Raw genomic sequence first — 13,928 nt, 5'->3', positions numbered from 1 at the left:
ATCTGTATTATTCTCAGTTCATACTTCAAACGCATTCACACTGTCAGTTTAATTTACATTCCCATGAAGAAATGTAGTTTTTCGCAGAAGAGAGATAAGGCCAGAAAAGGATTTTCATAAATCTACAGGTGCATCAAATAATTTGAATATAAAATAATATATATTATTATAAAAGAAAATATACACAAAAATATATAATACTGTATAAATATGTTTGTATTTTTTTATTGTATTTCGTTATGGAAACGTCAAAGTATAAAATATCGCAAAATGCGGCTAAATTAGTGTGTGGACGTGCTGATACAAATCAGCATAAATATTTCGACCCGCAAACAGCTAAAATTGAGATCCTACTTTATACTTTATCAGTTAAACGAAAATTTTTATCGCTATAATATCAATTAATAATTTAAAAATACTTTTCCTACATTTCTTCACGATTCATCGCCCCGATATTTCAGAGATGCTCGCATAGTATACCGAGTTTACGGAAATGACGGACTTTCGAAGTTGGACGAAGCTCGCGAAGAACAATAATGATGAATAAAGGAAGAGACAGATAGAAAAAAAAAAGAAGAGAAATGTGATGCGCGAAACGCAAGGAAAGCGGAGCTTATATAATACACATCATCCCGATGCAACTGTACAACTATAATACATTCGTACATCAGCCGATGTTAAAAAAAAAATAAAAAGGTCCATTCGCCTACATTCTTATCACAGGCTGCGATAATGTGTAAGAATTTTTGTATTCAACGGGAGGGTGGGGGAGAGGTCGGTCGCGGCGTCGGACCGTCCTCAGACAGTGAGAAGAGATAAGCGGAAACCTTAACGGACGTATCGTAGAAAAGTGATCTTTCTTCTTAGGCTCTTCGCGAGAGAAAAGACGCTCGATGGATACGTGCCCGAGGACGATATATGGACGTGATGGTGACGATGGCGACGATAAAGATGATAATAATGCTGTTGCGCGAAGGGCGAATCTCGTTACAGAACTTGATAATCGTTCGCTCTCTATACATGCTCGTCATCGAGTACTTTCTCGAGTACTTACTCGCTAGATTCGTTTCTTTGCTATTGCTTACCCGTTACATTGTGTATACGATGAGATCATAATTGAAAAATTCGGTGTAATAGTATTGGTGTAATAATATTCAAATCGTATTTCTTTGGCAACTTATAAAAAAAACATAACTTTTAATATAAATTTATATTATATATTATATAAATCATTTTAATATTTTTTTATTACACAGCGCGATAATCAGTATCCTTTAAAAAAAGTTTGAGAAAGGTAAAAGTAAGTTTTAATTTATAAAAGTAGATAAGTACTACTTTAATTTAACTCTTCCAATTTTAGGACTCGTTTTTATTTTTCGTTTTTAAAAAAATAGCTTGTGTATGTAAACCACACTATTGCATTGAATCTTTCAATTGGTCGCAATGTATAATTCGCGCTAAATCCTTGAACAAACGATAGTTATATGAAAAATGATTGTAAATAGTTGAAAAGAGTATATTATACGAAATACACCCAAGAAATTTGTGAATAAAGAAATTGAGATTGCACCAATTTCGGTTAACAAATCTATTTTGTTTATCTATATATTTCTCTATAAGAAGCTCTAGTAATATCATAGACAGATAGACAATCCAGCTACTCATTAATGCTGATATATGCAACATTTAAAGATGAAAGAAAAAAAATGAAAGAATTGGTGCAAGCAATTCTCAATGTATAACAAACGTGATCTTATACATAAGAAAAACTTCTTTCGATGGAAACTTTATAAGTGCTTTAACTCAATTATCCCGATTTGATTTATATATAAAGTAGACAAAGATAGCAAGAGTATCGGAATATCTCCTCTGAACGAGCGCTCCCAAGTGCTTCGACACACGCTATCTCAGCATCGCCGACGTCACGTCGTTTTATTACGCGATTTTTCGATCGCTCGAGATCCCGTAAAACATCGCACATCTTATCCTCTTCCTATTAAGAACATTATACAATTATGTACGTACGAATGTATAAAATCTGTTTTACGACTAAATGGGAATGTACGATCCGTTTTCTCTCTCTCTCTCTCTCTCTTTCTCGTCACACGCGCGCGCACGACGATCGTAGAAATATCGTTACAATGTTTCCTTACAAAATAACGTGTTCGCGAGATACGCATTTTTCTTAAAGAGTTCGTAAATCGAAGAAATCTCTCTCTTTCCTGCTCTATTGAAATTTACTCGGACTCGCTTCGATCAAAATGCGTCTCTCGCGAGACCAAACATCAAAGTTCCTTAAGGGAATGTTTGCGGTTAATCTTGCGGATTACAAAAGTGTATTATTTCGCTTCTTCTTTTCTCTTATTCATAGTGGCTCCAACATTCAGAGAAGCGATATTAAGTATCTCTTTCTCGGCGATTCACCATGAATACTCGCTTGTTGGTGCTTAAACGACGCGCTTACTTTCGAATGTTGAGCCGCCGAAAGGCATTATATCTGTCATTATGATTTTTAACATTGAATTATGGCACACCTATAAAAAAATGTCCCACTAAATCCATCATATTTGTACAAATTCAAGTACAAATTTAAAGGACAAATAAATCGACGAATTTAAAAGTACGTTTCTAATTAAATATAAAGTTGGATTTTTTTTCTTTTAGTACATTTCTTTCTTTAATTAAACTTGTTTATCCTGAACTTCACGCGCTAATGAATACTTTCTGTGTTTTTGCGAAAATGCAAACGATATAAAATATCAGCTCTAGCGAGAAATGGATTGCTTTCATTCTAAAAAAAAAAAAAAAAAATTTTATGAAAATTTAATGTTCTTCGTTACGAATTTCGTATCTTAAATCGTTAGTTCTATATACATATTTGCTTTAAGAAACCTTAGTATTTCACGTTTGTAATTCTAAATATTTCTTAATAGTTATTTCGATTCGATTTTTATACGTGTATATATTGTGTGCGCAAAATTCTGTCGAAATATTCTCTCTTATATCTCCATCCGTGCTTTCCTTTGCATTATCGCTATTTATCAAGACATGTTGTGGAATTACATGTAACACGCTTTTTCGTAAGTGTCTCTTTCTCATTTTTACCTTTTTAGATGGAATAGAGAAGATATATGGATTGTATCATCGTTTAAGTTTGTTCGGTTCTGCCACGATAAAGATTATTCAAAAATTCCTATATGATAATCTACATCAATAGAAATGCAAAAGTAATAAACACGCTCGAGAGGCGATTTGTGCATTTGTGCCAAAAAGAAAACATATTAAAAACTTTTTTTGATATCGTTGCTATATGAGATATATATATATATATATATGTATAGATTATTCGACGATATACAAATCTCGTTAACATTTCGTGTTTTTTCGTAAATGAGCTCTGGATACACCCTCCTTTAAATATTAATAACAACCTCTTTAACGAGGCTATATGTTAGTGTTATCAACACTTTATGATATTTTCATTCTTTGCAATGTGAACAAGAAAATAGAAGAAAGAGAGAAGAAAGAGAGAACTGAAAGAGAGAAAGGCAAATAAAAGAAAAAAAAGCAACATTGATCTTACCTTCTTAACTATATAAAGCTAATCGTCATTATCAAATATCGAGAATCTTATATCCCTAATACAATATCAATAAATACATCGCTCTGAATACATCCAACATGATACATGCATACTGTTATGACACACATGGATTGACTCTTATTACTCTTGCGTTATTAGCTGATCCACGCACGCGAACAATCGTCTTAGGACCATCGAGTGATCATTCCGCAAAGAAAGATCTTGCGTGTCACACATTCCAAAAATGAACAAGTATGAAATGACTAAACATAAATAGAGACTTTGTTTGATCGTCTATGCGCCTTATGTAGGACCTTGTGTAATATTACAAGTGTGTGCTAAAGCGAAGTTTAATATCGATACAAATTATATTGAGACTAATCGTTTACGTCTATTATCGTAATCGGCGACAACGTATAAAAAAAACGAAATCGAGTTACCCCACGAGACGGATGCGCCGCTTCTATCGCTGTTGTCCGCGAGAAAAACTGCAGTCCCGTTGCACTATGCACTGCGTAGCAGCGTGTTTGATCACTACACCATCACAACGGCATCTTCGCCACAGAACAGGAAAGGATACTGATCGATCATCGTCTGAACCACGTCTTCCAGATATGGCCTCATAGCTTCGAATCTGCCAAGGTCGTTAAATTCGATCGGTAGTAACGTAGGCCACCAGCAGATCGCCAGGTTCTTACTATCCATACTGTTAAGTTTACAGTTCTCTGCAACTCTAAATCGCATAAATTTAGATTAGAATAAAAAAAAGAAGGGAGGATGTATAGACAATAAATTTATAAAAAATATTTATTATTTTTACGTTACTTACTTCACAAAATGTTGGAAAATAAACTTGAGAACATCGAAATTAACTGGATTTAATTTCTTGAGCATCAGACGCAGGGCTAACAATCTGCCACTTCGATCTGCAATCGTATCAAATTTTAGAGCTTATGTTAATCTCAAGAATTTGAAAATATTTCGTTCAGTTATCTATGATCTATAAAATAAAAATACTAACCTTCCATGTTCATGCAAGTAGCTGACATAGGTTTGCTAATACCTCGTGCACCTGATATAAATAAAACATACATTCTTAAAAGTATTTTGCTTTTTATTAATTTCACTATAATTAAAATTTAATGACATAAAATAGGCATCTAAAGACTTTAAAAAAGAATTCAAATCACGAGATTCTATTCTACAACTGCTAAATTCGTTTCATGTTAACTTACCTGATATATCTTCAAGTTCACTCATACGTTCTTTGTCAATGAGTGGTGGTAGCCTCTTGGAGAAGAAATCTTTCAAAGCTGTAGCAACAGCATTTACAGGAATATCCAAAGAATGTATGTCGACATTACCATCTATATGAGAAAATGGGAAACATTGATTTATATTATCCATCAAACAAGATTTATGAAAAAAAAAATAAATTATATACTACAAAAGAAAGCGACATTGAACATTGCAATAAGTTTTAATGAATGATGTACCTTCTTCAAACTTTTGAAAAAGCAATTCTACGTGTGCGCGATTACCGGGCACCCTATATATCCCTTCCGAATCCAATCCCTCGTCCTCGATAAATCGCACGCACTTCTCTAGAAATAAGGGTATCCGATTCGTTTCGCTCTGCGCAAAATCCTCGATTAAAGGTTGCTGCGATTGACCCGAGATCGGTGTCCCACCTGGACCTTTGGTCTGTTTTATCTTCTCCTGTTTTTTTTTCTCTCTCTCTTTTTCCTTTTCGGCGTGCTTTTTAAGCTTCTCCTCCTTTTGCCTTCTCTTCTCTAATTTTTCGTCCTCTTTTGCTTTTTGCTTGTCTTTCTTTCTGGCTAACTTGTCGCCGTCTTTTGACTTATTCAATATACCAAACTAAAAAACGAACAAAACAAGACATAATTATACATATGTACTTCTCAACATTCATTTGTATTATGCGCGTTAAATACTTACACTAGGGGAATTAATTTCCCGTGGTGAGGAGACATCCAGACTTGATTCATCATCTGGAATACCAAACGTATTTTCACTCCTTTGCTTGGCTAAAATAACAGTTTCATGCAACTTAGCAAAAGAATTGAACACTGCAACTTAATAGAAAACTTTCTGATATATGTTATGTTTAAAAAATGAGAAAACCAAAATTGTTATTTCAATCAAGAAGCCTCAGATTAAGTCAAAATCAGTCTTTAATCGCACATGCATATGCAAAATATTGCTAAATTGTTGAATTATATTTTCTCTTTTTAAATTTAAATATATATTACATTGTTACATAATTAAGAAATTATATTATAATTACATTATAACAAATCAAAAAAATTTTTTATTTGTCGCATTTATATAAATTCTCATTAAACTAAAATCTGATTACTTACAGGAGGCGCTGAACATTTCCTGTGGCATATGTTTTACGTTAAACGGATGCTGCAAATATTGTTGTTGCAATGAATTTCCAGAGAATCTCTTCCGCAAACTAACGGCAGCATATTTATATTGTTTCGATCTAGATCGCGAAGTATGCTCTGGATCACTCGATTCGGAAGTATCGGGCGTTTCGCTAGATACTGAAAAGATGAAGATATCGTTAAATATATCATCAATTTATGCACGTCGAAGTCTATATAATTATTTGCTAAAAAAGAAAGAAAAAAAAGCAAACAAATTTTTACCTCTATCCGCTGAATCGACGCGCCAGTTTTTATCGTCTTTTATATTGTAATTCAAGCCGACTATACCGTCTCCGCTTCCCATGCTGGCCAATGACGGTACTTTGGGCGTAGCGACCGGTATTGCAGTGCGTTTTTTGCGTATTCTTTTATGCGACAAAGACTTCTTACTCGTTTTGTTCAAGACGTCAGTCGCCCTTTGCCTTTCCAAAGAGCTCCATTCCGAATCAGAATCGCTATATGCTATGTTTACAAATGATAATTAATATAAATAATATTTATATACAAACAACACATCTTCATCTTTATCTCCAAAAGACACATTATCATAAGAAAAAAAAAACATCTTACATGGCTGTCCCTTTTCACGTCGGTGGCGCAATTTAGATTTGTTGTTGCCAATAGAATCCTGCACCAGAGCGTACATATAATCGCCGTCGTAGGCAGAATACATACTCGGAACGACGTCTTTCACTTGCGCATATTCGGAGCCGAGATCTACCAGTTCCGGTGTGGCAAGAGGAGCGTGGCCCATCGTCAGTTTCGGGCCGTGTTCGTCTTTCTCACCGATCGTCATTCTGGCTATCGCGTCTGTTACATTGGAAAAATCTTTCAAATTGATTTTTCCGGGTTGTTTCAACGTTTGACTATTTCCCTTCGGTCGCGGCTTAATCTGGGAAATGTATCTTCGACCTGTCGTGAAGGCTCTATGTGGATAACTATTGGTAACTCCATCTTGATGCATAAACGTATCCTTTACCCAACCTGAAGAAAAAAAGAAAAGTTTATAACTTGGAACAAATTTTAAAAAGTCACATTATGCGACGTTGTATTTTGCAATGAATTAATTTCCAGTTACTAACCAGATAGTTTGTTCGTGATATCTTCATTCTTCATTAGATCTCTTTCCCTCTCCTCTCGATAGAAATCAACTTGGCTATAAATGTCACTATCGTCGCTCGGCGTGGCTCTATGATCGGCAAATTGTTCAGTTAAACCGGTGTCACCCAGATCACCGTCAGGCGTCAACTGCTCGTATGATTCGGAGCCGCTTCTAAAAGTTACAGACATACTGCTTCACATTAGACTTTTAAGTCACAAAGAAATCCACAGATATTAAGTAGATCAATTCGCTTTATTCGCTAAAAAGATGTTTCTAGAATAGTTACCCGTCATCCGGCGTTTGAAGATGATAGCTCTCGTGTCGCGGTGGCGGCATCGGATGTAAAGCCGAATACTCTAAGGTACCTTCTCCGCTATCATTCAAATTCCCCGGCTCCTCCATATTAAATGCCTGCTCGATCTCCGGTTTCTTTTCCCATACCACTTTGAAGAAGGGCGTGTAAAATGCGGCTGCAAAATATAAAACAATTAAAAAAATTAAATTTGCCAGAAATATGTCAAAATAAAGTTTCGAATTTCTCACTTTTCTGTTGGCAGCTAGATGCAGATGTCATAAAATGTGCTTCCAATTTATCTGCGATAGCGTTTCCTTCCGTGATAAGTAGATGACTTAAGTCGTTGCTAAAGAAAGCATTCGCACCTCCAGTATCAGTCACAGCCATTATTTGTATCGGTAGATTTGGTATGTTTGTGGAAAAGGCACTGTAAAATAAAGAAAACATATTTGTAAAATGAAATAAAATACTATTTTCTTTTAAGTACGCCAACAATGCGGTGCGAGTCATCGGTATATACTTTAGAGTTGCGAGAGAAGCTTTCCTCTTTGTAGAATAAACGAGTATAAAACCGTGCACTAATTCGTCTCTGAATGCATTGGCTCCATGAAAACTCGAGATAATGACTTCGACTCGACGTTTGCATTCTCCCAGAAACGTCTCCAAAACTATAGATCTATCTCCACTGAGAAAGCAGCATTGATGATTCAATAAAGGACCAAGAACGTTCTCAACAGAATAAGGATCACCACAGAACATACACATTATTATCCTAAAATTAAATGCAAAATAAAATATGCAATTATAAATTAATCATGAAAGGTAAACGCCATAATTATTAATTTACCTGATATCAGGCTCTAAGCATTCAATAACACTCTGATATATGTTTAAAAAACCAGCTCTGTGATTTATGGATTGTATAAGTTGCTGCAAAGCATCCTTTACCAACGAAGTGGGAAATCTTTTGTGCTTTTCTTGTTCCAGTTCGTCTATGCACACATCGATAAATGGACACTGCAAACTGAACATGCCAAATTGATAAGAAATTGATAAGAATATCACCTGCACAGATTTCAATTCGATTATAATTATTACACTGAATATACCTATCAGCAAGATTCTGTCCTTCTTCTCTGAGCTTTATGGCTTCTATTTCATCGATACCGGCTTCTGGCACAAACATTATTACAATGGGCAATCCTTGAAATGGTAGCCTGTCCTCTTGCTCTAGATTCGACAACAAAGTTTTCTCTAAAGAGGATCGAATGTATTCAAATGAATCCTCATTTGAATAGATACAAAAAGATCCTAGAACACACACAAGATATATCGTTATCTAGAAAACTTCACTTATAAATCACATCAAACATAAACTGACACTTAAAGAAATATTTACCATGTGGCATGAAATCGGATGTGGTGAAAGAGTTATGCGGTAGTCCCACATCACCGTCTATAATGCGATATCCGAGAGTGTATAACTGACAATCTATCTCTACTTCGTCATCCTCCGTTTGTGCCCTTATTTCACGAGCAAATTCTTCGCTCAGTCCATTACTTCCGAGTATGACTAAATTTAATTGATTGTTATCCGACGTTAACTGCCATTGACTACTGTGATTCCATGAGGAAGGTCTGTTAGAACGGTTTTCAGATTTGCGTTACGAAATAATTCCATACAACTGTATCAATTCTCTCCATTGATATAATGACATTGATTTCTTACCTATGAGCTTTTGTTCCGAGTATCCTTTCTATTAGTGCGTCCATACAATTTGGATAAGCGGGGCAGTGCTCCCTGATGGGACAATGCACAAATCCCAAATGTTGAAATAACATTAATTTTCGATCTTGATCTAATCTATCTAGCGCTTTATATCTGGAAAAAGTTATATTATAAATATATTTATGATATTATTTTCATCTATAAAATATCGTATTTCAGAAATTTAATTTTTATTTTGGATATAATGTATATTCAGTATGATACTACATACCTAAAATCGTCCACTAAAGCGTCCGTAATTTCCTTTATATCGTCTTGCGTAATAGTTCCAGATGGAGCTATACTCTTAAAGTGATAAAATAAATCTGCATGTTCCAACAATAATTCCTGTAACACATCCCAAAATACTTATTGCACATATTCTTTGTACATTAAAAGTACATTAATGACTATTATTTACAAAAAAAATACCTGGAAATTGTGTTTTGCTTTTTCAATAATTTCCTTTTGATGCTGATCATAAATTTCTTGACAATCATGATGAGAAAGCTCTTCAAAACATTCTCTACCCATAAATAAAACTCGAACTTCAGATAAATGTTTTCCAGGCGTAACATAACCAGTTTCTTCCAATAATTGCTTAAATTGTTTCTTCCATCTAACAGAAATCAATTACATTTGATGTAAAAAAGAAGTTTGTTCAAACAATGTTCCATATTGCAAAATAATAATTGAATAAAAACACAATTTTAAGTGACTATAATATTTAATTATTGTTAATAACATTTCGTTATTCTGAAAGTTTGCAATATATTTAATATTAATCATTCTTATTCTAATTATTGCAATATTAATACAATGTGTTATATTTCACTACATCTTAAAAATATTTCATTAAATTTTATCAAACTATTTCATTTTAATTCATGCATTGTAAGTAAATTATTGACTTATTAGACGCCAACAAATACCTCAATTGATTTTATACAATATATAAGCACATATTATTATGTAAAGATTAGCACAACATGAACATTGAACAGATATTATTATTTCTGTTTCAATGTTTTATATGTTCTACATTATAGACAAAAAAAGCAAGTAAAAAAAATAAGCATATATTACCTTTTCGGAAGTCTGCACAAAGAAACACCACCCAAAATAAAGCAAAGCATTAGTGAATTGCATATGAATATTACCTTCTAGAATATCGAATGGAACAATACAGATTTAGCTACTACAATTAGCTATATCAGTTCTATATGAAAAATATATGTGAGAAAGATTCGCTCTTTTCTGCAATATTTATTTGTTGAAGTGATTCGCAATTCGGTTCTGCATCAGAATACTTACTCTAGTCGCCGTTGCTCTTGTTGCAAGGCATTTATGTGATTTTTAAATACGGTCTCCGCCTCGGGGGTCTCCAGCACGTCATAAGGTATTTTTGTGCCGGTGTTGTCAAAGTCACAATCGATCCACGGTATATCCTCAGGACACTCGTAGAAGTACTGATCGAAATCGGGATGCGCCTTTATATATTGTTGTACCGCCGACCATTCCCTGCAAAGTATCATTTCCATTAATTCGCACGATTTACAAGGCGAAATTCGCGCAAAAAACTTACTCGTTAATTAAATTCGATATATCCGGACAAATCTCGTGAAGTATATCCGGCAACATGTCCAAGTAGCCCTGTATCTTCTTTGCTATCTGCTCGTCCTTCAGTTTCTTAATATGCCTTCTGAATAGCCTCTGCGTCGCTTCGATACCGAACAATTCTACGAAAGTGGTGAATTCTTTGAATTGCGCGAGTTTCTTCGAAGCCTGCGACCATAAAGCGCGATAATCGGTCACATGTATCCGGATCAATCTTTGCAACGATTCCGTCGACGCGTCCAACAATTCCTTGCGGGCTCTGGCTGCCTCCGCGAACGGTATTAGTTTGCTGCGCATCTTCGTCTTGTCAATCAATTGTGCCAAGATCATAAAAGCCAGATCCACGTTGATGTTCTCGTGCGCCGATGTCTCAATGATCAAAATCGATCCCTTATACTCCTTTCGCATTATCAGTTTCTCGGCTTCCTTGACGAACTGCTCATTCGCGTCGTCATTCTTAGTCGTCACCAGCACCACTGGTTTCTTCGTCTTCATCAAATTATTCAAGATATTCGCCACAATCTCGACTTGCTTCTCTATCGCCCGATTCGGTACGAGACTCACATCAAACACGCACAGAAAGCCGTCGATATTCAGTTTACCATCGGGCAGGACCTTCTGCTCATATTCTTTCTCTATTCCTAACTGATTTTTGCAAATATACATGAGTTTCTCGGCGCTTGTGATTTTCGTGGCCGCACATCTCTTCGCATACGGCTCCATTTTACCGCCTTTAAACGGCTGAAACGATGCATCATCTATAAATTCCGTGTGCTCGATGACTTGAAACTGAAACTCCGTTCCATCCTCCGCCAGTTTCATCACCTCGCCCCAATACAGGAAGTGATCGTTGTTCACCACACGCCCGCTGAAGTCAGACTGCAATAGAATTGTATTTGATGTTCTTATTAAAATGTCTCATCGATTGACAACCAACAAATTTTGTGTAGAATTGCTTCAATTACCTGCGATAATACTGAAATGTGTTCCACATTGTAGTCGTCGCTCATGGAACGCATGAAGCGATTGCACAGGCACGATTTGCCGACGCCGACTTGTCCCTTGTCCTTTTCTGTGCCAGACAATCCGACCACCGCGACATTAATGCTTTTAGCATTGTCACTCTTTCTCGCCATGTTTGGTACGCAATGATTCGCTTACAGCAATTGTCAAAATAAATTCTCCCTCCTTTACGAATTTGCTCAAGACATAGTGAATGGCATGTTTACCAAAAAAAATTTGCAACTAGTACAAATTTATCTTTACACCTTTGGTCATTTTACTTCAAATCTAGAACTTTGTGTGGTAGAAAATTAGTTCAACCTCCCTTTGGTAACATCTCTGGATGATTTTAATCACAATTTGCTTGCTCGCATCGCTGAATATTAGATTTATGTACAAATATTCGATTGATCCTCTTCAAAATTCTCATTCGTGCAAATATCTCTACTCTAGTGTAATAAAGTTCTTATGGGGTAGAGATGCAATTTTTATATAAGTTATTCGATATAAATAACACAAAGCTTTTCAAGATCCTTAAACACTATCTATCATTATGCGTAGCAATTATAGTTTAGCACAGCTGTGAGCAATGGTTCTTTGGAATGGCACTGTGTATCTGAAAAAAAAAAAAAAAAAAAAATTGCAGAAAAAGATACATAAATTGAAAACGTAATTGATTTATAAATTATAATTTATGAGGTCTATAATTCTGCTTAGTATACAGTATACTATCGTAGATTTACAGCGCGACATGTGTCTCTTAAAATATAACTATGAATCATGCATTACGCTGAAAGAGATATTCACAATAGCTCTGTCTCATACTAATTGCATCAATAAGCATCAACAAAGGACAGACTTGTAAAAAGGTCAGAGCATAAGTCCCCCGAATAATTCAATCCACTTGAAATCGATAATAAGAAATAAATTATGAGCATTAAATTATGGTTAGAGCCTTATTTCCACGATTCTCAAACAGCGATCGTAAATCTTGCCATATATATCTCGTTTTAGATGCGTCAAACGTTTTATGCTAGCCTTACTTGTGCTTTACATCGCAAGAAACTCGGATTTCTTCAGCAGGGGCGGAATCGTCCCTGCGTGGTATACCCGGCTGTCTCGTCGTGACTATACTTTTCTACACTTTCGGTAAGTTTAGAACGGAGATGGATATATGTGCTTTAATCTGTGGAAAGAGCGAGAGAAAATAAATAAAGTGTAGAAAGTGCAATTAAAGCGAACGGAGTCAAGTTTGCTCCTTTCTATGCTTCCGCAAAATTCCAAATAAAAGCTTGGCATATACCGTTTCTTTTATATTATTCATGCATTGGAAGGAAATAGGAGAGGGCACAAAAATTGGAGGAAGAAAAGTGCGACTGAGAAAGGTAGATTTAACGAAAGCGGAAACGCGACGCCGAAAAAAAAAAATTCAGCGAAACCCCAATCCAGCATTTGATTGACACGATTATAATTTTCGATTTTAAGCTCCTTTTAATTGTTCGAGTTAGATTTTATGCACGAGACGTGTATATAATATACAGAAAAAGATAGAAATTAAAATACCAAAAATAGAAATTAAAAATATCAAAATTAAAAACGATCGAAGGAAATATCACGTTTGTTGGTTCCCGCACCTTCTTATACTTCCGGAAACGAAAATGTACATTTGTAAAAGAAACGGAACGAACGCAAAATCTTGGTCGGCACGCGACGTGTCCGAGTGACAGCCACGGGTTTAGATCGATATGTATCGTATACAACCGCGCTTAGGTCTCGACGCTGGAGACTCTGCCTCGGAGACGAGGGGAAAGACGAATAGCACGAGGGATCGTTCATCGTCGTCGCCGCTGCTGCCGTACAAGACACGAGGGGATGAAACACGATGGGTTACCTGAGTGAAGGGAAGCGCTGTCGGTGGGCTGTCTCCTCTCGGGGGGGGAAAGGGGGCGCTGACTCGATTCCCCGTCGCCGGAATACGGGCCGTGTCGTCCGGTCGTGTATGTGTATGATTCGGCGAACAGGATCCGCGTACACCTCCTTCTCGGCGAGCGTATCCCCGTTCGTTCTCGGCTCCGCTCGGCTCGGCGCGCCGCGAGCTGACGTTG

General features: G+C 36.0%; 1 protein-coding gene across 4 annotated transcripts; it reads right to left on the bottom strand.

Moving 5' to 3' along the window:
* Nucleotides 1-1,573: 1,573 nt before the first annotated feature.
* On the bottom strand, nt 1,574-13,856 carry LOC126857801 (rho GTPase-activating protein 190). 4 transcript variants are annotated; one of them, XM_050607524.1, is made up of 24 exons: nt 13,715-13,831; nt 12,867-13,009; nt 11,787-12,439; nt 10,790-11,700; nt 10,519-10,725; nt 9,637-9,823; nt 9,437-9,552; nt 9,166-9,318; nt 8,836-9,074; nt 8,546-8,747; nt 8,284-8,460; nt 7,957-8,208; nt 7,685-7,863; nt 7,428-7,611; nt 7,122-7,330; nt 6,610-7,023; nt 6,262-6,501; nt 5,968-6,156; nt 5,543-5,631; nt 5,080-5,461; nt 4,819-4,950; nt 4,605-4,655; nt 4,413-4,509; nt 1,574-4,316 (listed from the first exon to the last, which is right to left on the bottom strand). In XM_050607524.1, the coding sequence occupies exons 3-24, from the start codon at nt 11,955-11,957 to the stop codon at nt 4,118-4,120; spliced, it is 4,980 nt and encodes a 1,659-aa protein (XP_050463481.1). In that variant the 5' UTR covers nt 11,958-12,439; nt 12,867-13,009; nt 13,715-13,831; the 3' UTR covers nt 1,574-4,117. The 4 variants fall into 4 exon arrangements, with proteins under 4 accessions (XP_050463481.1, XP_050463484.1, XP_050463483.1 ...); XM_050607527.1 differs by having other exon boundaries at nt 5,543-5,595; XM_050607526.1 differs by having other exon boundaries at nt 7,122-7,312.
* Nucleotides 13,857-13,928: the final 72 nt, after the last annotated feature.

The sequence above is a fragment of the Cataglyphis hispanica genome, chromosome 23 (genome assembly GCF_021464435.1).
Source record: "Cataglyphis hispanica isolate Lineage 1 chromosome 23, ULB_Chis1_1.0, whole genome shotgun sequence".
Taxonomy (NCBI): Eukaryota; Metazoa; Arthropoda; class Insecta; order Hymenoptera; family Formicidae; genus Cataglyphis; species Cataglyphis hispanica.
The sequence above is the reverse complement of the archived record's forward strand: the minus strand, read 5'-3'. Positions and strand labels throughout refer to the sequence as shown.